At 44.2% G+C, this 25,343-nt stretch overlaps 1 protein-coding gene across 1 annotated transcript in view; it reads right to left on the bottom strand.

The window, feature by feature from the left end:
* Positions 1-25,343, bottom strand: part of LOC311242055 (protein TANC2-like) — a gene marked incomplete at its 3' end in the record, with an annotated part of 454,715 nt that overhangs the window by 301,371 nt on the left and 128,001 nt on the right. The window contains exon 2 of the mRNA XM_084331008.1: positions 8,181-8,281. Within this exon, the coding sequence (XP_084187134.1) occupies positions 8,181-8,247 (67 nt within the window). The 5' untranslated portion in view covers positions 8,248-8,281. The remainder of the gene's footprint in view (positions 1-8,180; positions 8,282-25,343) is intronic.

Here is a 25,343-nt window from a genome sequence, read left to right as displayed (position 1 = left end):
ATGGTCATATCAGAACCTAATGACTGTGTAATAACATTGTATTAATAATAATAGTGTAATAACATTGTTATTAGCCAAGCAGTTATAGTTCCCCCGAAACATATTCAAAGCTTTTAAAACCTTGTGTGTATTTACATTGCATTCTAATCTAATGTCAGATTGGTCATGTGACTGTCAGCTTGCTCACGTGACTGTCAGCTTGGTCACGTGACTGTCAGCGTGGTCACGTGAGTTTGTAAGTTTGAAATAAGACATGTTAAGGAAGCAAAATATAACAAAATCTCAATATCGTTGTGAGAAAAAAATAAGCAAAAAGGCGATTTCGGGGGTACTGTCTCGCCTCAAACACAAGAATATAGATCCCAGGGACCAGTATGTGTTTGTTCCAGCCCTTATTTAACTAGTCAAGTGAACTAAAGCCCCTTTCACACCGACGGGGGGAAAGAAAAGGCTTATTTGCAGCTCTGTGTTCTAGTTTTGTGAGCGGGTCAGACCAGCATTTCTGAGCCCAACCAGTAACACACTGGTTTCCAGACTCGTCACAGAGTCTGGTCTTTTTGTGCTGTGTTGTGAATCTGCAGAGTGACATTACACTACACCGCACACATGCTGCACACATCGCTTCTTTGCGTTGCTTAGTGATGAAAGCAATACATGATTATGTGTGAAAGGGGCTAGCTACAAAAAAAATTATGAAAGAAAAGGCAGTGTGAATGGATCTCGAAACAAAGGTATCACATAGCTCCCTTTTTACCATCTCTATGTGAAAAGGCCTTAAGATCAGTGGTGGAAAGTATTTTTACTCAAGTACTGTACTTAAGATGCATCCCCTTCTACACACAGCAGCCGGGGGGGGGAGTCGCTGTGAAGGCAGGGGGGGGGGGGGGGGGTACAGAGACACATGGATGAATGAATGAACGAATGGGGCGACAGTGCCTCAGGAGGTAGAGCAGTCGTCTGGTAATCAGAAGGTTCTCGGTTAGATTCCGGCTCCTCCTGTCAGTGTGTCCTTGAGCAAGACACTTAACCCCTAACCGCTCCCCATAAGCAGGTTGACACCTTGCATGGTCGCCTCCGCTGGGAATGTGTGAGTGAATGGGTGAATGTCAGGCATAAGTTGCAAAGCGCTTTGGATAAAAGCACTATATAAAATGCAGAACTTTTACAATTTAACATCATCAATGCCTGTGGTTATATTAAGGTGAATGAATGAATGAATGAATGAATGAATGAATGAATGAATGAATGAATGAATGAATGAATGAATGAATGAATGAATGCAAACTTTATTTAACAGATTGCAGAATGGGTACAATACAGTACGGCTCAATACACACAATTGTTAAGGGGATGCAGACCTGAAAAAGACGTTTGTCTTGTTTCCATCAGGGTCCCCCATTTTCAATTCATATAGAGGTAGTCCAGTGTGATGCCGTGTGACATTGTATATTGCTCTTCCTGTTAAACCGCTAAGAGAGAATGTCCCCGCTAATGAAATAAATGTTATAGACAGTCTACCGCCTGAGGGATTCACAATGCCATCCGCGGTGAGAGTGGATGGGAAAGCCTCTGAAAGCCTTACAAAACACAAGTATTGATTCTTTCAACCACAGTTGTAGTCAAGTCACTAAATCTTGAGTCCGAGTCGACTCGAGAGTCCCCAGTGTTCGAGTCCGAGTCTGAGTCACCAAGAAAGAGCCAGAGTCGAGTCCGAATTACCCTAGTCCAAGTCCGAGTCCAAGTCATCGAGGTTGAGTCCACTCCACTCTGGCAGTGAAAGAGCTGACATGCAAATAAAAAAAAAGGTCTACATTAAACATAAATGACACAGTGGTCACCATGGTCAAAGGGACTTTATTTACATTGTGACACAATAGCAAAACAAATGCACTAGCCATCAATATCAACGTCTACATGAATCTCCACCGGAGTGGTGGATGTCCCGTCATCAGCTCTATTATCAATCTTTCAAAATGTTCTTATTTACCCCAGTTGCTATTGCATGTACTTATTTGTGTTTCATTACACATATATGTACAATTGTACATACTTACCAACTGTTAAGCTGTTTTATAGCAACACTACTATACCGACATCTTTGAACGGCCCTTCTAAGGTTTCTCCCCTCCACATTGCCTGTGGTGCTTTTTCCCTATTGCTAGGTTTTTAGTGAGTTTTTCCTTAGCTTCGCGTGGGGTATTGCATTCATTTATTCATCTATTTATTTGACATTTTATCTTGGATTGCATGGTGTTTTGTTTTGTTCTTGATTTATTGTGATGTTTCTTCTTGACTTGTTTGAAGAAGACGTGTTCGGCCCATGGGGACATTAACGTGTGTTGTCGGGCCTTACAAATACATTTGATTTGATTTGATTTGATTTGAATCAGTCCGCGAGGAGGAACGAAGCCGGCGGCTGTAGCACCGGAGTCCTGAGACGACACACATTCTGTCGCAGCCATAAAGACCTGAGCCTTGAGGAAGCGGTTAAGAAGGGTGGTGCGCTTGTTATATAGCCTGGCAATAACTCCAAACGTATTACATTCAAATGAGAGCGACTAGACCTTCCCAGCCGGGGCTGTCGCTCGCAAAGTGTTGCTCTTGGCAGAGAGGCTCCTCAGCCACATCAAAGCCTTGTTCTCTCTTTCTCTCTGAGCCAGAGCGCTTTGAGGCTTGAGCGACGTGCGAGCTAGGGCTGGGCGATTAATCGAAATAAAATCGCGAACTCGATTCATAGACCTATGCAATCTCATTTCTAAATTATGGCGATTCTTTTTATTAAACAAAATAAAAAATGTTTTTTCGCCTCAGCTCGCTCTCGTCGTAAGACGGCGAGCAGCAGGGGTGAACGGCCTGGTTGTAGTGTTGTGCTGGAGCCGAGTGAGAGTTCTCTCGCCTCTTCTCCATATGCGATGGAAACTGAGGATTACTTGGAGGGGGCGGGGGCTCTCTTGTCACTCCCTGGGGTTCCTTGTACTCTGGGACTGGGTTAAAACCTCCACCACGGAGACGAGATGCCCAGCTATCTGCCGTGTCGGACGATGGCGCCCGGTGCAGCCTCCCGTACGCGAGGGACGCGAGTGACGTGGAAGAAGGTATGCAAGGGGAGTTGCTTGCCTTGTTCCCCAAGCTCATGGCGGCCGCCGCAGCCGCTAATGGCGTGGCGTTGCCGCAGCCACTGCCGGCACCTGTTCCTGATGACATGATAGGTCATCTCTGGCAACGTCGTCCTGTGAGAGAGACGGGCATTGTCTGCCCATTCTTCCCAGCAATGGAGGCTTACGTGGCGCAGGGACAGGTAATATCCCGCATCGTTGGCCTTACCCCCGCCTACGTGTCAGTCATGCGGGTGGTGGGTTTGGTCCAGGGGCTAAAAGACGGGGTGCCTCGGCTTGATAGCCCGATGGCAGTCATACTTTGCCCCGAGATGGTGTGGGAGCCGTTAAGAAAGCCAGTTCCCCAGGGGAAATCGGCTAGGCAGTTGGCGTCGGGGAGTGACCAGGTGTACATCGCCTCGACACAAAGCCTGGCGGTGACCTCCAACATCGCGCAGCTGGCGCGCTACATGTCGGGGCTGATGGCGGGCGGGACGGTACTAGATGACCATCAACGGTACCTTCACGCCCAAGTGGCTGGAGCTGGAGCCATCCTGCATCTAACCCAGCTGCAGGCGATAGCCGCCGGGAAGGAGCGCGCCCTGGCCACTCTCATCCAGCGCCACCTTTGGCTGGAGCAGGCGCGGGTGCCGGACCAGAGGAGGATTCCACTGCTCACGGCCCCCCTCTCCGATGCTGGACTCTTCGGGTCGGCCATGCAGCAGATGACGGCAGCCTGCAGGGAGATGGAGGAAGAGCGCTCCGTGCTCCAGCCCCATTTCCCCCGCCTGCGGCCGTTGCCACCATCACCGCCGCCGCTGCTGGGCCTTCCGCCAAGAAGGCCAGGAGTGGAGGGAGTGCCGCGACCACTGCAGCCAGTCGCCCTGCGCCCGGAGGGAACGGTAGGGATCAACGTGACCAGGAGGCTTCCCAGCACCGTCCCTCCGGGCCGGCTCCCCGTGGGGGCAAACGGCGCTCTGCACGCGACAGGCGGCGCTAGTGACTCCACTGTTTGCCCCCCCCCCCAAACATATAATTTTGTTATTAAATAAAGGGTCCCTCCTGGTTTTTTGTTACAAAATGTGAAAACGTATATTCACTATATATTTGGCGATACGATTGTAAACCCTCAACTACTGTTGGGGTTGTGTTCTTGCTTAGGGGCAGTTTTCTCTGAAAATAGTTTTTTGGTCGCTATTATGTATGTGCTTAGCAAGGCCTGTGGCTAGCACTCGGTCGAAGACTTATGTCTTCTCTCATCATAAAAGACGGCGTTCTTCTTGCAGTAGTAAGAGTGGACTTTACCTTTTTTATTGTCTGAGGGGGTTGTGTGTATTCATGTTACGTTTAGGAAACGTGGCATCGAGTCCACGTTGCCGCAACTAGGTTGAGTGTTAGCCTGCAGAAGTGGTTACATATATAGCTATTGTACCGCGGTCCTTGGACCCTCTCTTTAACATCTGTTGTTTTTTCTTTACTTGGTAAAGGTGTAAAAATGCGGGTAGCAAGTTTTTTCGCACATGAGCCTAAGCCTTGTATAAAAACCCGTTTTTTACACAAACGAGTTTATCGTCTGTGACTGGCGTGCAAACTGTAAAGCTTTTACCCTAGCAGGTATATGCGCTTTTCATGTAGCATGCTAAACAACTGGTGTCATGGCGCTGCTTTGTTATTGCATCGTATCTGGGGTGTGGGGTCATATGGGGTGAACTGATAAACCCCTCCCCCCTTTTACTGATTGGCCAGGGGGTTAGACCTCCTGTACGTCAGTCTCCCTGTCGGGCTGTGGGGTCAGCGCGTCACAGGGAGGGGGAAGAGGGGGAGGTCCCTGGTCCCACGCCATATTAGGATAAGTGGGTCACGGGATTTCCCCGGCCATGGAATACGTCACTGGGCACGTTTTCTATTGGCCATGAGACTTCCGTGAGTTTTTTCAGGCTCCGTGCTACGGACCACTGTCATTGTCAAAGTTGGGTGATGCGATGCATTGAGAACGGTTTGTTTTCTGCTCTGCTCTCTATTGAAATGTGTATTGGGCCTTTGGTCACTGGGCTCAATAGTTACATATGTCTTTTTCAATTGTTACTCACGTGGAGGTCTCTCTCTCCAGCAGTGATGCCACAGATTACTTGTAAAAGTAATCTGATTACTGATTACTGATTACTCCTTTAAAAAGTAATCTAAGTTACTTTACTGATTACTTGATTATCAGAGTAACTTAGTTACTTTGAAAGTAACTAGGTTACGAAGTCGTCGTCGTTCCCCCAACAGTTTTTTTTAAACGCTTTATTGAAAGTGCATAAATTGTTTTTAACTTGTTTCTCTGCACATAACGTAAATTGTTAAACTAGTGCTTCAGCTTCTGTACCATCAAGTATGGTAAAGCAACAGTCTATGATGCTCACAGCATTAGAGCAGCCAGCCAGTGGTTTTACAAAACCAGTGTATCACATCTAACAAATGCAGGCTGAACTATTCAATTATATCAACTGTAACTATTAAATTGTTTTTATAAATGTCTCTCTATAAACATACAATCAGTCTCTCTTTAACATGTAAATTAACTGTAAATCTGGCAAATAAGAGCTTTTGCTCTGCCACCATCAAATATACATTAATCAAAAGGGAAAGAAACAATCTCTCTCTTTTGCTGTTGGACATCCGAGTCCTCCTGTACCTAGTCGAAGCGTCGGCTAGTGTTGTGATTCCAGATGCTTTCAATGCAATTGGATGTGCTGTTTTTAGCGGTAGACAGTATTTTGTTTCCTCCGCATATGAATGTTTTTTTCACCCGGCTTAGCTGACACAAACGTGAAGTAGTGATTGAGGCTACGTTTAGACGAGCGTTTTGGGATGGAAGTCTGAACAGAAACCGCAATCACTTTTAATTTTGCGTTTAGACAAGCGTTTTGGGGTGGAATTCTAACGACGGAGCCCTGCTGTCACACGATTGGCGCATATGTCACATGACGTGCTGTGAAGACCCGCCCTACTCTGCTTCTGATTCGCAGACTGTGGATGGGGAATGTGATTGGACCAAAGCAGAGTCACTCACAGACAGAGGGTCCAGTCACGCCGCGGGACACATTCTTGTGTAACCCTTTCACTGCCACACGACGTCACTCCCAAATAAGAAAAACAGCTCAAAATGTATTTTTGACTGTCGAAAACGAAATAAAATACTGCATTCCGCCTGCATTATGAATTTATGATGAGATAGTAACGAAATAGTAACGCACAGCCACTTGGACAAGTAACTGCAATCAGATTACTGGCTTTTAAAGATTAACGCGTTAGATTACTATTTTCGGGGAAAAGTAATCAGATTACAATAACGCGTTACTTAGTAACGCGTTACTGGCATCACTGCTCTCCAGGCACAGGTCGAGTTATGCTCTTGGGGCCTGTTGCCTGGTTTGAGGGATCAACCTCCTTGGGGATTCTCCCCGGCACGCCGACTGGCCCCGCAGTGTTGTGGGGGAGTAGCATCTTGTAGAGTGCTTCTGAGCGGCGTGCCGAGGGGGGAAGGGCCTGCTCTTGATTTGGGCCCTGTACGATATACGCTGGCGATGTGGGGGGTGGTGTCACCAGTGACCGTCTGGTGGGGTCCCGATGCTACGGCCTCGTTGGCCTCACCAGGCCCCCTTTTTTCGGGGGGTCCTGGCCCTCAGGTTGTCCTAGGGCGGGGACCTCCTCCGCGCTCCGCTGCTACGGCCTTGCCACGGGGTTGGGTTCTTGACCTTCGACCCTGTGATGTTGGGGGCTGTGACGGAGGTGTTTTGCTTCCCATCCGTTCCCTGGTGGCATGTTGGATGCGCGCCTGAGTGGTCGCGGGTCCTTCTGAATGAAGGTAAGTCCCACGGTCTGCTCACCCTGTGCGTTTGAGGTGCTAAACCCTCTTCGCACAGTCGGATCCAATTCCCTCCCGTCCTCCACTAGGGGGGTCGGGTCCTCCCCGGTTCTGATGGTTGTGGGGGACCTCAGCGGGTACATCTGTTGAGCTTTTCGCTATGCTCAGCTCCTGTGTTCCATAAAGAGCAGAGCGTAAAGCTATACGATCTATAACGAAGACCACAGGGTCCTCAGTGAGTCAGAGCAGAGCGCTCGCTATACTCATATAACTAGGGTTATAGGATAACCTTACGTTATGTTGCTCTGATTAAAGGTTATGTTAAGCTGTATGTGGTTCAGGTATGCTGCTCTGATTAAAGGTTATGTTAAGCTGTATGTGGTCCAGGTATGCTGCTCTGATTACGTCCTCTTGAAGTTGACAGGCTTCAAATGTGAAAGTATATAATATTCATAAATGTTTGCCATGTTTTCTATGGAACATCTTTTTCTTCAAAGTAACCAGTAACTGATGGGTTCAGATAAATGTAGTGGAGTAAAAAAGTACAATATTTCCTTTGAAATGTAGTGGAGTAAAAGTATTAAGTTACCTAAAATGAAGGCGGCTACGTGGCGTAGTGGGCAAGGCGCTCGCCACGAATGCGGAGACGCTGGGCTCGCCTGTTCGAGCCCAGCGCTCCACATTGCTTTCAGTTTAGCTGGTCGTTCATACTAATACACATTGGCCGTATTAGGGGGTGGGAAACTGATGGGTGGGGATCGGGCGTTGTGGACAGCGACTCCTACAGGTCGGTTGGTGCGCCTGCGCAGTAGAATCAGGAAGTGTCGGGGGCAGCGTGAGCCTCCCACGCGTTACTCCTCGCCACTGAGAGATCGAGCTGCGCAGGTGAAAAGATGCGACTGCTGTTACCTCAAGTACCGGAGGGGACTTGTGCTATGTATGACTTAGTCCACATTGCAGCCGGCTTGTGGGAGGCAAGAAACAGCGTTCGTGACAGGGGAGGGTTGAATTGGATGATACGAAATTGGGATGGGAGAAAATATAGAAAATGGGAGAAAAAGTGGATAAAAAAAAAGTTACCTAAAATGAAAATACTCATGTAAAGTACAAGTAGCTCTAAATTTAAGTTTAATTAAGTACAGCACTCGAGTAAAATTCATAGTTACTTTCCACCACAGGTTGCCGGGCAGGTAATTCATTGTGTGTGCGGTGCTTTGGAAGGGGGAGGGACTCACCGCTGCTGCGACTCTTCCGATTGGCCTTGCCCCCGGTGAGCAGCATCTTCAAGCTGTTCCTAAACATGACTGCAGCAGACCCCCCTCCGCTATGGAGAGATCTGTAGAGGGAGAGAGAGAGAGAGAGAGAGAGAGAGAGAGAGAGAGAGAGAGAGAGAGAGAGAGAACAAGAGATAAACAAGATGTATATTTCAGTTGACGTGGTTTATTCTGTATCTGTGTGAGATAGAAAAGGTAAATGATAAATGGCCTGCATTTATATAGAGCTTTCATCCAAAACGCTTTACAAGGTATGAGTCACATTCACACCTTTACTCACAGACGGCGGAGGCGACTGTGCAAGGTGCCGACCTGCTCATTGGGAGCAGTTAGGGGTTAAGTGTCTTGCTCAAAGACACTTGGACACGCAGCCGGGAGGAGCGGGAATCAAACTGGGAACCTTCTGAATAGCAGAGACGACTGCTCTACCTCCTGAGCTCCAGAAACATTTAGTTTTACCAGCATTAAGAACCAGTTTAAGGTTAAGAGGATTTCTTGTGGAGCATTAAAGGAAAGTTGCAGGTTCTCAATGGCTAACTGTACAGAATCGGCAATACAATACACAATCCTATCATCATATCATTGAATTTGAGCAAAACTAAAATTATGTTATTTGGAAACTGTAGATTAAATACTCAAGTACAAGTTAAAATAAATGATGTGATTATTGAAAGAGTTTATGAAAATAAATTCCTAGGTGTAATAATAGACCATAAAATCTGCTGGAAACCTCACATAAAACATGTCCAAACTAAACTGTCAAGAAGCATTTCAGTCATGAGTAAAGTAAAGCACATTCTGGATAAAAAATCACTCTACATTCTCTACTGTTCAAGTTCAAGTTCAAGTTCCTTTTATTGCCACACGGCCAGGCCGGTGGAATTCAAGCACGGTGCAGGTGGTAGCTGCGACAATACACCACTGTCCACAAAGACATAAGAAGACACATGGAACATAACATAAACATAACATAACATAACAGCAGGGGGTAAAATTAGGAGGAGTTGGAGTTAAGTAGTTGTATGGCCTTGGGGAAGAAACTGTTGTTGAATCTAACCGTGCGACTGCCCAGTGACCTGAACCTCCTACCAGAGGGGAGGTGTTGGAAGAGGTGATGAGCTGGGTGCAGGGGGTCACTAATGATTTTGTGTGCGCGTGTGATGGTGTGATGTTTGTGTATGGAGTCCAAGGTGGGGAGTTTGCAGTTAATGATTTTGGATGCCCTTATGATGATCCTGTCTAGTCTGTGTAGTGTGTGTTTGGGTGTGTTGCCGTACCATACAGTGATGGAGAGTGAAATGATGTTTTGTATTATGGCTGTGTAGAATTGTATCATTAAAGTCTTCCTAACCTTGTACTTCTTGAGTTGTCTCAAGTGAAATAATCTTTGATTGGCTGTTTTAAGTAGATGAGTGGTGTGATGATCCCAGTTGAGTTTATTGCTGATGTGTGTTCCTAAGTATTTGAATGTGTCTGTGGCTGAAATGGGTTGATTATTGATGAGCATGGGTGTTTTAGTGGGTGTGATTTTCCGAAAGTCAATGATGAGTTCAACGGTCTTGCTTTCGTTGAGTATAAGGTTGTGTTCTCTGCACCATGTTAGTGTCCGCTCCACCTCCAGCCGGTAGTCATCCTCCTTGTTGTTGGAGATCAGCCCTAGGATGGTGGTGTCGTCCGCGTATTTCAGCGTCTTGACTGAGGGGGATGCTGATCGGAGGTTGTTTGTATAGAGGGAAAAAAGCCACGGGGAGAGAACACACCCCTGTGGTACCCCAATGTTGGTGGTCAGAGGGAGAGAGGTGAGGTTGTTGTAGCGGACTACTTGTTTGCGGCCCTTCAGTGTGTCCAGCAGCCAGAAACAGAGGGAGGGGGCAATGTTCATGTTGGTCAGGGTTTGGAACAGTATGAGGGGGTCGATGGTGTTGAAGGCACTGCTGAAGTCAATAAAAAGTATCCGTGCATAACTGTTTTTGGTCTCCAGATGCTGGAGGGTGTAGTGCAGTGCCAGGTTGACTGCATCGTCAGTAGACCGGTTTGAGCGATAGGCAAATTGTAGAGGGTCCATCAGGGGGGATGTGAGTGTTTTTAAAACTGACAGGACTATGTGTTCCAGCACCTTCATGGCTACTGCCGTCAAGGCCACGGGTCTGTAGTCATTAAGGCTAAATATCTTTCCTTTCTTGGGTATGGGGATGAATCATGGTGGATTGTTTGAAGAGGGCTGGGATCTGCATTTGCTGGAGTGAGGTGGTGAAAATGCCAATGTAGACTGGTGCTAGCTGGTCAGAACAATAGCTGAGGCAGGCAGGTGAGATGTTATCCGGGCCTGCTGCCTTGCCCTTATCCAGCCTCCGGAAGAGGTTCCTCACTGTATCTGTATCAATGGTGAGTGGGGTGGATAGGTGAGGGGGTGGGGTGGGCCAGCTGTCTTTAAGAGGCTTCTCAAACTTGGCAAAGAAGGTGTTCAGCTTGTCTGGGAGGTGGGGGTCTGCGTCGGGGGGGGGGGGGGATTTCTTTTTGTAATTGGTTAGTTCATTGAGAGTTTTACAGACTGCCCTAGTGTTGTTTGAGTCAAATCTATCCTCCAGTATAGTGGCATAGGATGTTTTTGCCTTCCTGATGGCAGCTCTAAGTTCATATTTAGCTGCTTTGAAAGTCTCAGTGTCCCCCTCCCTGAACGCAGTGTTTTTCCTTCTCCGCAACTCAATGAGATCGCGTGAGAACCACGGTTTATTGTTACCATAGGTTTTAACAGATTTAGTGGGGATATGGAGATTAACACAAAAATCTATATAGGATGTGTCTGTGTCTGTGTCTGTGTAGGAGTCTAGATTGTCACAGGCCTCACTAAAAATAGACCAGTCAGTATATTCAAAGCAGGCTCTAAGTGTTTCAATAGCATCATCTGACCAGATTTTAACTTTCCTAGAATGAGGTTTGACAGACCTGACTTTCTGAGTGTAGGTAGGAACCAAGTGTATCATAGCGTGATCAGAGTTTCCGAGGGGAGCTGTTACCTGCGCACTTTAGGCGGATGGTGTTGTAACAGTGGTCGAGTATCTGCTGTTCTCTCGTGGGGCGGTCGATTTGTTGTTTATAATGTGGGAGTTCTTTAGATAAATTGGTGCGATTAAAGTCTCCCAGCACCGTGATGTTACAGTCGGCGTGCTTGCGTTCCAGCTCGGAGATATGGCGCGACAGCTCGTTGATAGCCCTGTCGCTCACTTCAGTCGACTGAGTGGGTGGAATATATACTCCTGTTAGGATTACAGAGGCGAACTCTCTGGGGAGGTAAAAAGGTCGGCATTTCACAGACATGAATTCGAGGTGGGGCGAGCAGTACCTGTGCAGAAGGGTGGAATTATTGCACCAGCGCTCGTTGATCATGAAGCTGATTCCACCGCCAATCGATTTCAGACTGAGAGCCTCGGATCTGTCGGCTCGGAATAATGTGAAGCCGGGCGGGGAGACTGCAGCGTCGGTCACCGATTCATCCAGCCATGTCTCTGTGAGGCAGATCGCCGAGCAGTTCTTGAAGTCCAGGTTGGTTTGGATCAGCAGTAGAAGTTCCTCGAACTTATTCCTAAGTGATCGGACATTGCCATAGAGACGGCAGCGCAGGCTTGGGAGGGCTTCTCCGATGGCGGGGGGATGCCGGCCTGCTGCGACGATGTTCGTGTCGGGTGCCTCGGTTCCGTGCGTGGCCTCCCCAGCCAGGTAAGGTGCCGTCGGCATGTAGCTCCTCGGGCAGAGGGTTGTCAAAAATGTGTAATCCAAACGCTGATTTCCTGATTTCCAGTAGCGTATCCCGGTCTTAGGTGTAAACACAGAGAACTGATTTGACAGACAGTAAAAACAGAAGAACCAACAAAAAGGACCGGTGTATTGTCAGAGCATTTACCGTGACTGGCGTCAGAGCTGACGGTGCCGCCATGACAGCAACCGTCATACAGAGGTTGCAGTTCAAAGTACCAAAGCCCTCTCATGCCTGTTCACTAGTTTTACTGTGCTGAAGTGGGAAACACTTATAATTCTACACTACAACCACTTTTTATACTCCAAAAAAGGGCCATAAGGATAGTTCACATTGCAGGTTATTGTGAGAAATTCAGATATGAAGTCGTCAGTAGCTAGAAATTTTTTCAGGTGTAAACATACCGTTAACGAACTCAGATACATGGGACTTGAGTTAGTCCACAGGCCCGCGAGAGGGGGAGACAGACATAAGTTACTATTGCAACGGGAATGTTATTATATCCACCTGTTTAATTGCATAGAACCTAGAGGAATGAATGAAGAGAACGTGTTAACCTGTTTCCTTTAAGTACCTTTTACCTATAATATTATTATTTTGGTTTAATTCATGTCGTTGTTTTCACGCATGAGGTATGTTTATCCTATGATTCTCAATAGAGAAAATGTATTTAAAGGGGAACTATCTTATAAATGGCCTTTTTGAGTGTTTAGCATTGTTTCCTAGCTATGTGAACTTATATTAATATGATCTATGTCTCAAAATTCTCATATTGGCGCATTCTTCCAATTCTCCTCTCACAATATTCACCCTCACTGAACTGAGTCGTTTGAAAATGTGCCTATATGTGATGTCATATAGTCGCTGCTGCATGTTAATGTTCAGGCGAACACGACGATGCACAGTGGTTTAGGTGGCACCTGCAGCTGCGGCTGCAAAACAGCTCGAGATCTTGAGGTAGAAAAATGCTGTTTTTGAGGACTTGATTAGAAATACAAAACAATGAATAAAAAAAATATATATATTACAGAGGTGTTCCATAGACTCACAGGAATTGTGTAAAAGTGCCCAAATAGTGAAAGAAATAGTAAAATAGTTCCCCTTTAAATAAGTAAAGGGGCTCAATTAGCCCTATAAACTACGGGCATGTTACATATCAAGTTTCTGGTAATGTAATGTATTTTTGCTTTTGTTTTTTATATATGTTGTATATTTGTATAATCTGTATTTACTAACAGACTCTATTTTGATAGGTCTTTCCTTTGGTCATGGAGGACCAATAGACTCAGGCACACCTGCGCCGTGATGCCATTTCCTGCCAAGTCATTAACCACCTGTGTATATAACCACCATCTTGACTGCAATTGCATTGCTAGCTATAACACTGACGAAGGAATAAGAATTCCGAAACATGTTTGTTTCAGGCTGCCATTAAATACTTGAACCTGAGAGTGCTGGTCCAGCTTCCCTGCTTCTTTTTTAGGTTATTGTGATCACACAAACATATTATTTTTAAAGTCAAAAACATTAAAGTTAAATGATCTTGTGGAATTTAAAACAGCACAATTAATGTACGGGCGGCTACGTGGCGTAGTGGGCAAGGCGCTCGCCACGAATGCAGAGACGCTGGGCTCGACTGTTCGAGCCCAGCGCTCCACATTGCTTTCAGTTTAGCTGGTTGTTACAAAGGGTCAGATTAAACCGAATATATATATTTATTACTTGAGATACCTTGTATAATATTTGTATATCGTCTGATATCCCTTGTATATTCTTTGTATATATACACGGAATATCCCTTTACCTAGGTACAAGCCAGACCATAATATTCGTTCTCCTATTGGACAGCGACCCCTAGGCGCCAACGGCCATACCCCCAATGGCAAGTTCAAAGCCACCGCCAAGGCATGTCTCAACATGTCCAGGTTTGCGCAGTAATACGAGACAGAACTGAGGTTGGCACTAGATTATTCACCTTACGTATAAATACGTCGCAGGTGGATACAGCAGTATTGAGTATCCTAAAAGTTGAAGCCTTCACCACGATACAATGTGCCGTGAAGTGGGCCTCTTTGCCCCTGAATAGAGCCTTGAGAACCGCGTGCGAATAGATAGCTAAAGTGTCAGAGTTTAACGCTGTATCGTCGAGTTCGACTTATTCTATTGTGAAGTAATAGTCTATTATTTATAGTGTATCGTGCGGCTACCGTTCTCCGTGACCATCATTACCACCGGTTCGTCGTACCTCTAGCTAGTGCACTTATCCAGGCTGGGCGGCCTAAACTCGCGCCACCACCCGAGGAGTCCTAGACGAGAACCGTTGGATATGTACACCGGAGAACCTACACCGGCGAATGCAGAGCCTTTTCCGGCTGGATTATATTGCTTTGGTACTGTGGCTGCTGGAGCAGAGAACCGTCTACCCCACTGCTGTGTGGGATCTACCCTGTGAGGAGCACCCTCGAGCCCGCCTCTAGGACCACAGAGGCTGGCTAGCTTTCATCCATGCTGTCGTGCATACTGGAGTATATCTGTTGCTTTGTCTACGGACCAAGGGAGTATTGCACTGGCTCCTGCTGACTACGAGTGTACCTTATGTAATTCTTATGCTACAGGTGGCGTCAGTTATACCCATCTTACTATTCTCATGGACTTACGCTCTTGACCTACTTTAAGTGTTCTTCGCCTTACAAGCGCAATCATAATTCTCAATCTGTAACCTACCGTTGCTGCTGTAATAATAAATACCTCTAACTAGAACTTTCTTTGTCATTGCCGTGTTCTTGTGTGGGTGTTCACCAGATATACCATGTACTGTATGGCCAGTAATTAAAGTACATAACTAAGTAGTGGTTTAATGATACCATACTCTCAATACAGTCAGGGAATTGTACCCCTCAGTTACACTGGTCGTTCATACTAATACACATTGGCCGTATTAGGGGGTGGGAAACTGATGGGTGGGGATCGGGCGTTGTGGACAGCGACTCCTACAGGTCGGTTGGTGCGCCTGCGCAGTAGAATCAGGAAGTGTCGGGGGCAGCGTGAGCCTCCCACGCGTTACTCCTCGCCACTGAGAGATCGAGCTGCGCAGGTGAAAAGATGCGACTGCTGTTACCTCAAGTACCGGAGGGGACTTGTGCTATGTATGACTTAGTCCACATTGCAGCCGGCTTGTGGGAGGCAAGAAACAGCGTCCGTGACAGGGGAGGGTTGAATTGGATGATACGAAATTGGGATGGGAGAAAATATAGAAAATGGGAGAAAAAGTGGATAAAAAAAAAAACAGCACAATTAATGTATGAAGCAAAAGGTAATGTACTTCCAGGAAACATTCAAGAACTCTTCTTTGATAGAGATGGGGGTTATAATCTGAGGGGAGAACTCAATTTAAAGGTTCTTAGTGTACGCACTAGCAGGAGAAGATACTGCATTTCCATATGTGGAGTGAAACTGTGTCTGAATGTGGTGCTAAAGCAATGTCCAAATATGAGACAATTCAGACTGAATTATAAGGAAATGATGTTCACGAGGTACAGGGATGAGGAAGGGATTTGACATTCATGGGTGTTTACACTTTTTATTTGATTTTTTTCATGTTTTACATATATAGTTTTTGTTTTTTGTTTTGCATATATACCGTATATATATATTTGTTTTGTAAGGTTTTTAATTTACTTCCTGCTATTCTTTTTGAATGCCTGGGATCCCATCTTTATTACAGTCATCTTCTTCCAAAGACCCAAGAGCACCTGATGACTTTTTGTGAAAACATTGTACTCACTAGAGCGCAGGGCCCTATTCCCCGTACCTGGTTCAACTAAGTCGATCAAGAGTCCCATTATCCAGATTCAGTTAACCCGATGTTTGAAGCCGGGATTTTCCTGTTCCTCGAAGGTGGATTCAGTCTCGTTAACTCGATCCAGACTTGAGACCCAGGATAAGTGCGCGCGGCCGCTTCAGTTGAAAAGCCAGCACTTATCGATAGCAGAGATCCTGATTTTCTAACGGCATTGATTGATTAATTGATTTAAAACTTTATTATCAGATTGCAGTACGGCTCAATCGCCTCGCAGACAAGTTAAATGCGTTATCTATAGGCTAATTTTAAGTCCCTCATTACCTCAATCAATCAGATTATATTTCTTTAAACTTGCCTGCTGGCAGTAGGTTTATGGATTGAATAATCAAATGAGATCTTGCTAGCGAAAATAATTAGTTAAACTGTTATACAGAATAACGATACGGCTCTCTTACCCATTGATTGATGTATGGTGGATCTTTTACTTATCTGCACTGTGGTGTAACGGGTTCTTCTTTTGACTTTCACGCAGACGACCGGGGTTGAGAATCCTAGTCTTTTCCTTCTTTTTGCAATGTAGGAATAATTCAATTTGGTGCACGTTGAGAGCTATATAAAGAATGACATCCTCAATGCATGTAGATTTATAATATTTTAACTTAAAACTAGGCTACTTTTGCGTATAATCATTAATATTATATTCCAAAAAATTATATTGGAAACGCGGGGTCTCGAACTCGGGTCGCCCGGTTGCCAGGATTGAGCACTACCGCTGCGCCACTGTGCCAGACGGGATAGATTCATTGTTTATACATTAATGAACGAGAGACCCGTGTTTAGAATATTTTTTCTTTTGAATGAAGTTTAATCTCTTTATTCTCAAATGCATTAATGTGACGTCAACGGCTCATTCAATTTCTCAAATCCGTCAAACAGCGCATCTCATCAGACATTTTAATCCCAGTTACAATATCACACAAAATCCACAATCCACGCATAGACGCTTCAATTTTATGCTTGAATGAAACAAAATCCAGGCGCTCCTCTCCTTCCTCGCTCCTCATCCACAGCGGAGAATATGAAAGGAATCAGAGCCAAACGAGCGATAGGTTTCAATCATTAAGGATATCCCCGCGGGATTCACATTTGCAATGCTGCGCGTTGTTAAAATAACCACATAATGTGTACATCGCACCTAGCGAGCGCCACGGTATATATAACGTGCATTATTTAGGACAAAGTGAATTTAGTATCAGCATTTTGGGTATATTTTACATTTCAAAAGCCCCCTCTGGAAGAATGGAGCACAAAAACGTAATTCAGAATGGTATAATGCAGATCCTAGACTGTGAGAATCATTTCAGGAAACGAGCTGTCACTTCTTTGCGGGGGCGTGGCCATGGTTCATCCGGCTAACTTGAACTTAACCCTGCTCCCGACCAGGCTCAAACTTTTCGATCTGTTGTCATGGTGATTTAGACAATCGCGCGTCGGGGAATGGGAAGGTCCGGCTTAAGTCAGGCTTGACAGAAAGTTATCCGGCTAACTCAGTTATCCAGGTACGGGGAACGGGGCCCAGGCCTAGTTGAACTCTGCTGCTTACTCTCATAGAATATTCTTCACAATACAATTATATATTGTGGTGGATTTTTGTTGCTAGCGAGAACATTTGTTTACCTCCCTGTTAACACTTTGAATGCCCATCACGACATATCTCGTGTTATCAGCCCCCCCATTGAGTGCCCACGACGAGAAATATCGTTTTATTTATTTTTTAGCGATCTGAATTCATATTTCATCAACCGAGTCTACCGTTGGTAAACCAGCCCCACCAGGCGCTCAGATGTGAAAAAGCGCCCCCTATCGTCTCCCAGATGGTAATGCACCCTTTTGGAATGGACTCAATGAAAATGGATGAGAGAAAAAAACTCCGGAATCCACATTTTACTTCTCACGCACGTAACCGGAGCCGATCAGCTTCATGCTGGACCCTCAGAACAGCGTGTAATATGTCTTTACAGTACATAGCATTGGATCAATAAAAGGATCGATTTTTGGAATGGCGATCAGGAATTGGAAGAATCTTTTTGGATACCATCTGATCTCAGGTAAGGAATCTATTTGACCAGTCTTAGGATAATCAGACCTGTTTTCACAGAGATATAAGCTTTTCCCCTATGTGTGATATGGCTGTTTGACTGTGCAAGCGATCAGGAACTAAGAGAATCGATTTTCAGCTCGCGGCACCAGCATGCATACGTACACATATACTATCGATAATCTAGCGTTTATTTTAAAACGATTCATAAATAGGCAGAAAAATTACGACGTTCTAGAATATTCCAGTTCCAGGGCGTTTATCACAGAATCTTTTTTCCCCTTGAAAACGAGGGCTTTTCAAAATGCTATAAAACGGAAATAAACCGATAAAAAAACAATCCGCTTCGACAATGTTGACTGGAAAATGAGTCATTGATAAGCGACGGCCAGATTAGACACATAATTTAAAACATAGATTAGGTGATATTAACGTTAACATTGAAGTGGATGGTGGGCATTCAAGCACTAAATGTGCGCCCCCTGCTGGGCACTGAAAGTGTTAATGACAAATAAACGCCTAGCATTGGCTTTCGATACTCCGTCTCTGACTCCTATCTTTCGGTACTACAATATACTGTATATACATATGAACACACATATCCAATCCCTGGTACATACTGTCTGGTTCCATGTAGCCCAACTAGCACAGTACAACCGCTTCTATGATTACATATAATATATCATATACATACATATTATATAATGATATCACTGATATCAATCTTCTCTTCTGACTCTGGGGAAGAAGGCAAATATGTTTATTTCCCAAAATGTTGGGAGTGTTCCTAAGTGAATTACATTTGCAAATAAAATGAAATCCTGGCAGAACAAAAAGAAAAATAAATCAGTAAAGTGAATGTTAACCTGTTAAGCTGCTGTAGGGTCCCCTTCCGAGCTTTATTAGACTGTATTAGATCCCCACGTGGGGTATCATTGGAAAGCCACACTCATTGGCGACAACCCTGTCCAAATCTTTTCGAGAACGCCAAATGATTGAGGAGCTAGAGCCCCGGGAGTCTTGTACGTGTCGTGTACTTTGCTGTGTACTTTGGTGCACGCCTCACATATCGGCATGTAACTCAAGAACCGCTGAACGGATTTTGTCGTCTGAAATGGCAATCGACAGGCAACAAATATGGCTTTAATTATATATATATATTGTATTAAAGGAAATGCACACCCGAGCTGCTAGAGGTCGGCAAAGTGGCGCGTCGCGAATCGTCCTTGGATGTTAAGAGGTTAATGTTGTTTCTTTTTCAAATGTAGCCAAGAGTAAATACCTTAACCCTATCAAAACAGCAGTCAAAGTGTATATTTTCATTTTTACCGATGTTTTTAAGATTTACCGAAAATAAGAATTTATCGGGAAAATGCTAATTATATCTTTTATCGTAAAACCGCAAGGAAACGACTAAATCCAGATTTATTGCCATTGGAAAGAGGAGCATTTTCCCTATCCATAGATGTATGATTTGGTCATAATAAGGTCAAGGTCAAGTTCAAAGTCAAATATGAATTTATAATTAAAATGGATTATAATTTATTACTGTATCTACAAATTCTTTTTTTCCGTTTAATCATTTTCCCTTTATTAATTTGCTTAGATTTTTTGTACACTTGATCTCAAGAAGGTTCTGAATGAGCTCAGTGAGTGAGTTCGGACATGGCAATATTTTAACATGGTGTTATTCACTGGCAAAGATGCAAAAAAAATATCATAATTTATATTCTCCTTTGTTTCATCACAATTTACTCAAGCCTAGTAACAGACACAATATTCCTGACACTGGGAATACATACCCTCAGGTCCCTAGATGTTCCTAGATACCAAGAACATGCAAATTTACCTTGTAGAAGTGGAGCAATCTTCCATTTACTTAGGCATGTACCTTTAAACGAAATTTCTGAAAATAGAGCTACAGCTTAACAGTTTAAAGGTGCTATAGATAACATTCAGCCACTAGATGTCGTACTAGAGCACCAGGCATGTATCCAATCAGGTGCATTCCACGTGGGGGAAATGGGAAGTGATATGGGGAAATGGGAGAGGATACATACATAAACAACAACATTCATTTTGGGACCCGCCAATTTCTTTTTTTATTATACATTTATTTATCAATAATTATTTTGGGGGGGAAGCAAAACTTTTATTCTGCACCTTTCTAAAAGCTCTGTGAATGTATAATGTTTTTTTTTATGATTATTCTACATACAAATGTTATCTATAGCACCTGTTGTCGCCCTGCATGGCTCTGAGAGCCTCATCAGTAGAAGTAACCACTGCTGATCTATTCACTCCCTCCTACCACACGTTACCTCATGCACTCAATAGAAGATGAGTCGTACCCTGTGTGGTCAGGTGAGCTCTTAGCCTCTTAGTCATCATCAGTCTGTCTGTCTGTGTATTATGTCAGTGTAGGAGTTGAGAGATGAGCTAGAAATTATAGATACAGTATGAGACCCTGGTGTAGTCATCTCTCTACCCTCTTCATAAACCTTGTGGGCGTAGTCATCTCTCTACCCTCTTCATAGGCCTTTACATTTTACATTCAGTCATTTATGGCGCTTTTCCACTGCATGGTACCTACTCGATTCAGACTTTTTTTAGTACCTGCTCTGTCGAGGTTCCAAGCGGGTAGAATCAAAACCAAAAAGTGACGTGCAGACCACTGATTGGTCAGAAGAGAGAATCGCCACTACGTTATCATTGCGCTACACGGGGGACGTTCTGCACAAAACTCAAACCCGCCATCTTTAAATAGCCTCGCGACTACTGAACATAACAAGTGCAATAAAGAAAAAAGATAAATTCACAGTGTATTCTGCCTAATTTATTGATGAAACAAAACCAACAGCAACACAATTTACAACCAAGAACAAAGAGTTTAGCATTGTGGCTAGCATACATTAGCTAATAAGGCACTGGTTTCATAGCTAGCTTCGATATGTGTGTGTGTGTTAAGGCTGAGCCCGAATGTTCGAACGTTCGAACGTTCGTTCGTTATGTTAACATTCGAATTCTAAATCAAAATTCGAATTTTTTATTTTTTATTTTTAATAATTTGTTTTTAAATTTGTTTAAATTTGTTTCTTTTATGTGTCTATTCATTCTGTTTGAACCAATGTGGAACTTGTGACCATAGGCTCCACAGCAAGCTGGCGAACGAGTTGAGCTAAGTGCGTCGATGTTAAAACTGAGTGACAAATGTATAATTTACACTTGTGCCAATTGCCTACTTATTATTAACCTAGGTATTGTGCGAGCGTTGCTAATTAACCTGTGTGGTTATTATTATTAACCTTTGCTGATTAACCTGCTGATTAACCTGCATGGTTATTATGTAGGGGGGATTAGCGTGTCGTGACGAGCTAAACCAATCAGAGAGGGGCTTCGCTCAACCAATCAGTAGAAACAGGCGTCGGCCAATTAGAGAGCGTCTCCGAGTAATGCGGCTTGTTTGTGTAATCACACGTACTGGGCAGCTCCTAGCGATCAACAGTGTCAGACTGGTTGTACTGGGCAGCTCCTAGTGGTCAACAGTGTCAGACTGGTTGTACTGGGCAGCTCCTAGTGGTCAACAGTGTCAGACTGGTTGTACTGGGCAGCTCCTAGTGGTCAACAGTGTCAGACTGGTTGTACTGGACAGCTCCCAGGTTTGAATGTATGGAACTGTGTGAGTGTGAAGCAGGAGGGATGGGTATCGTTAGGATTTTATCGATACTACTACTCTTATAGATACTGCTTAACGGTTCTGTACTTTATCGATACTCTTATCGGTTATTTTAGATTATTATTTAAATATTTAAATATATTTAAATTAAAAAAAAATTACAATTTATTATTTGAACGGCTTAAGGCTATATCTGTACTTGATATTTGTTTGTTGTGTTGCAAATTTGAAATAAACTTCAATCAAATCAAACCCTGCCTCTTAAAAAACAAAAACCTGTGTTTAACCTGGCCATCTATAAAACATCGTGCTAAAACTGTGAAACAAATGTCCTACTCCCCTAAAGAAAGAAATACATAGCAAACATGACTCAGTTATGCAATAGTGCTGCTGCTTTTTATTTTGTTAAAATCTTTTAGTTAATAAGACTACAAAATGACTACAACGATTTCATGACGTTGTCCTATCCACGCCGGAAGTGCGTCGGATACCTACCTTAACGTTAAATTTTCAACAACGGAACAGATTGCTGCTAATTAAACACTTCATGGAAACGGAGTAACGTTAGCGCTATGTCGAGTTCATACGTGTAGTGTAGTATGAACTCGGCGAGTCGGCATAACGTTAGTCAGTTTCAGTGTTGCTGGATGGTACACTCTATTAGCTCCGTAGCTAACGTAGCTAGCCACGTTAATGTTAAATGTTCAACAACAGAACAGATTGCTGCTAATTAAACACTTCATGGAAACGGAGTAACGTTAACGCTATGTCGAGTTCATAAGTGTAGTGTAGTATGAACTCGGCGAGTCAGCATAACGTTAACGTTAGTCAGTTTCAGTGTTGCTGGATGGTACACTCTATTAGCTCCGTAGCTAACGTAGCTAGCCACGGACAGGCACCTCCCTACCTGTGTATGTGTGAGTGTGAGCGGCTCGCGACAAGTGTGTGTAATGGCTTGCTGCGGCTCGCTTCTCATGCAGAGACAGAGAGAAGAGAGATAGTTCGCAACGTTTAAATTTCTCGAAAAAAAACTCGTAATAATAATAATTTCTCGAGTATCGATAGCAGTACCGATAACGTCGGAGCTTATTAATACTCCGGTTTTTTCTAATTCAGTACTGGTTCCCGTTTAGAACCGGGGTCCGGGGGGCATCCCTAAGCAGGACGTTGCTGAAAAAGAGCATTAATTCTCAGAGAACCTACTCTGGGTAAATGAAGGTTATAAAGAACCTACCCTGGTAAATACAAGTTTAAAAGAATCTACGCTGGTTAAATAAAAGTTCTAAATAACCTACCCTGGGTAAATAAAGGTTATAAAGAACCTACCCTGGTAAATAAAGGTTATAAACAGAACCTACCCTGGGTAAATAAAGGTTATAAAGAACCTACCCTGGTAAATACAAGTTTAAAATAATCTACGCTGGTTAAATAAAAGTTCTAAAGAACCTACCCTGGGTAAATAAAGGTTATAAAGAACCTACCCTGGTGAATAAAGGTTATAAAGAACCTACCCTGGGTAATTAAAGGTTATAAAGAACCTACCCTGGGTAAATAAAGGTTATAAAGAACCTACCCTGGTAAATAAAGGGGGGGAAAGTATTGGGCGGAAATTATCCGAAATCGATACTTAATTTCCTCCATATATTTGGCCTGGTATCTGATATCGGTATTTATCTATTTTCTCCTTATATCTGGTCTGGTATCTGATATCAGTATTTATTATCAGTATCAATATGCCCCCCCCCCAGTCTCCATGGTTTCCAAGAACATTAAACTAAGGGCCTCTGGGAGCACCGAGCGCTGTGGCACTAAAGGACGCCGGCTTTCATGGAACAATTCAATAAGACGCTTCAGAGACTGGAGCCACGTGGGCTAAAAATAGGGTTGAAAGCTTTCATTTCCTCCCATATACACGTATCCTTTGGTTTCTTTAGTCTCTGATTTGTCTAAACGCTTGGGAGCAACACCTCTTTCTGCATTCTATCAAGGCTACTCTGAAAGCCACAGTGAGAGCAGTGAGAGCTTTTATGAGATCTGCTCAAATAATGCACTGGATTAGGGACTCACCAATGCCGATACTGGATATCGGTCAGATACCAGGTTAATTTAAGGTTATCCTTATCAGAGAATTTCCTGAAAGATCTGCTACAGAGAAATGTGTGACTTGGCTGGAAATCATAGCAAAGTGACTTGACACCCAGAAGCATGTTAGATCCCTCGAAAGGAGAGACATTGGAGAACAATGGAGAAGCATTATATAATGTTTGCATAATGGTTATCATTTTGCTATCTTGATCAGCAGTCCTATTGGGAGGAAAACACAGAAGCACACTCCAACACAGTAGGTGGCGGTAATGCAATTTATTGGATGGCAACCGCCGTAAAACAAAACAGAGGAAGAAGAAGCAGCGTTATTACACTCTTTTAACATCAGCCAGGCTGCTGCAGGCAGGCTAGTTGCTAGGTAAGACATGCGATTTGCTAGGTAAGACAGGCGATTTGCTAGGCAAGACAGGCAATTTGCTAGGCAAGACAGGCGATTTGCTAGGTATTCCAGATGCTAGATGCTTTGACGGATGATGTTTCGCAGACAGGGTTTTTATATCTGCTAACGTATTAAAGAGCCGTTACCATGGCACAACCCAATCCCCCCCCCCCAGCTGATACTAGAGAGATGACTAGATGTTCTTTAGTGGTTCATGTTTGGATGGAAGAGCCCACAGACACACAAAGGTTCTTTGTTACATTAAAAGGAAGGCCTACGGTTGTGACCTTTGGAGAACCCTTTTGAGTGCTATATAGTATGAATGAATGATCATTGCATTTATATAGCACTTTTCTAGATACTCAATGCACTTTACAACGTAGGGTGGAAATGGCCTCCTTCACCACCACTGTGTAGCAACCAACCTTAGGCTATACAGGCTCAATGGCTGCCATACACTGGCACCAGGCACACATCAAATACAACACACACTAAAGAATGTCTGAAAGGCTCCGGAGACAAGAATTGATATCAGGGGATATCAGGGGAGGGATGGTTAGGTGGCCTTGGTGTCAGAGACCTGATAGGGAATTTGACCAGGAAAGTTGGGGAACCTCCTACTCTTTTATGACCAAATTCAGCCTGAAACCTTGGTTTATTGTCTCATCCAAAGGATGGCACTCACAACTGTGTCCCTATCACCATAACATTGTGGGAGAATCAAACAAGAAGAAAGACTAGTTAAAGTTTTGTTTTATTTGTCACGTATAAAGTATGGACATTACAGTGAAATGCTTGGTTCTGTATGAGCCCATGAGAATGTGCTCCTTACAGTAAAAAAAGTAAAAAGAAGAATAAAGTCCCCACTAGGCATGGGCCGCTTACCGGTTCCACGGTTTACCGCGGTTTGAAAACGTTGCGGTGTCAACACCACTAATATTACGTTCAGACGGTAGGCGCCGACAGTATATGTTTCAAATCATGAACTTCGTTAAATGCCTGTGAGAAATGTCTAACGTTAGCCTAGCTAAAAGAGGCCACCCAACTCCTCGTCCAATCAACAGTCATCTCCCACCTCGACTACTGCAACGCACTGCTTGCTGGCCTTCCGACCACTGCCACCAAGCCTTTTCAACTCATTCAGAACACAGCCGCCCGCCTGATCTCAAACCTACCGAAGTCGGCCCATTTCACCCCACTTCTTAGGGACCTGCACTGGCTCCCCATTGCCTCACAAATCCGCTTCAAGGCCCTCGAACTGGCATTTCGTGCAGCGAAGGGAGTGGCTCCCGCCTACCTTCGGTCAATG

Source organism: Notolepis coatsorum (assembly GCF_963971535.1).
Source record: "Notolepis coatsorum genome assembly, chromosome: 15".
NCBI classification, from domain to species: Eukaryota; Metazoa; Chordata; class Actinopteri; order Aulopiformes; family Paralepididae; genus Notolepis; species Notolepis coatsorum.
The sequence above is the reverse complement of the archived record's forward strand: the minus strand, read 5'-3'. Positions and strand labels throughout refer to the sequence as shown.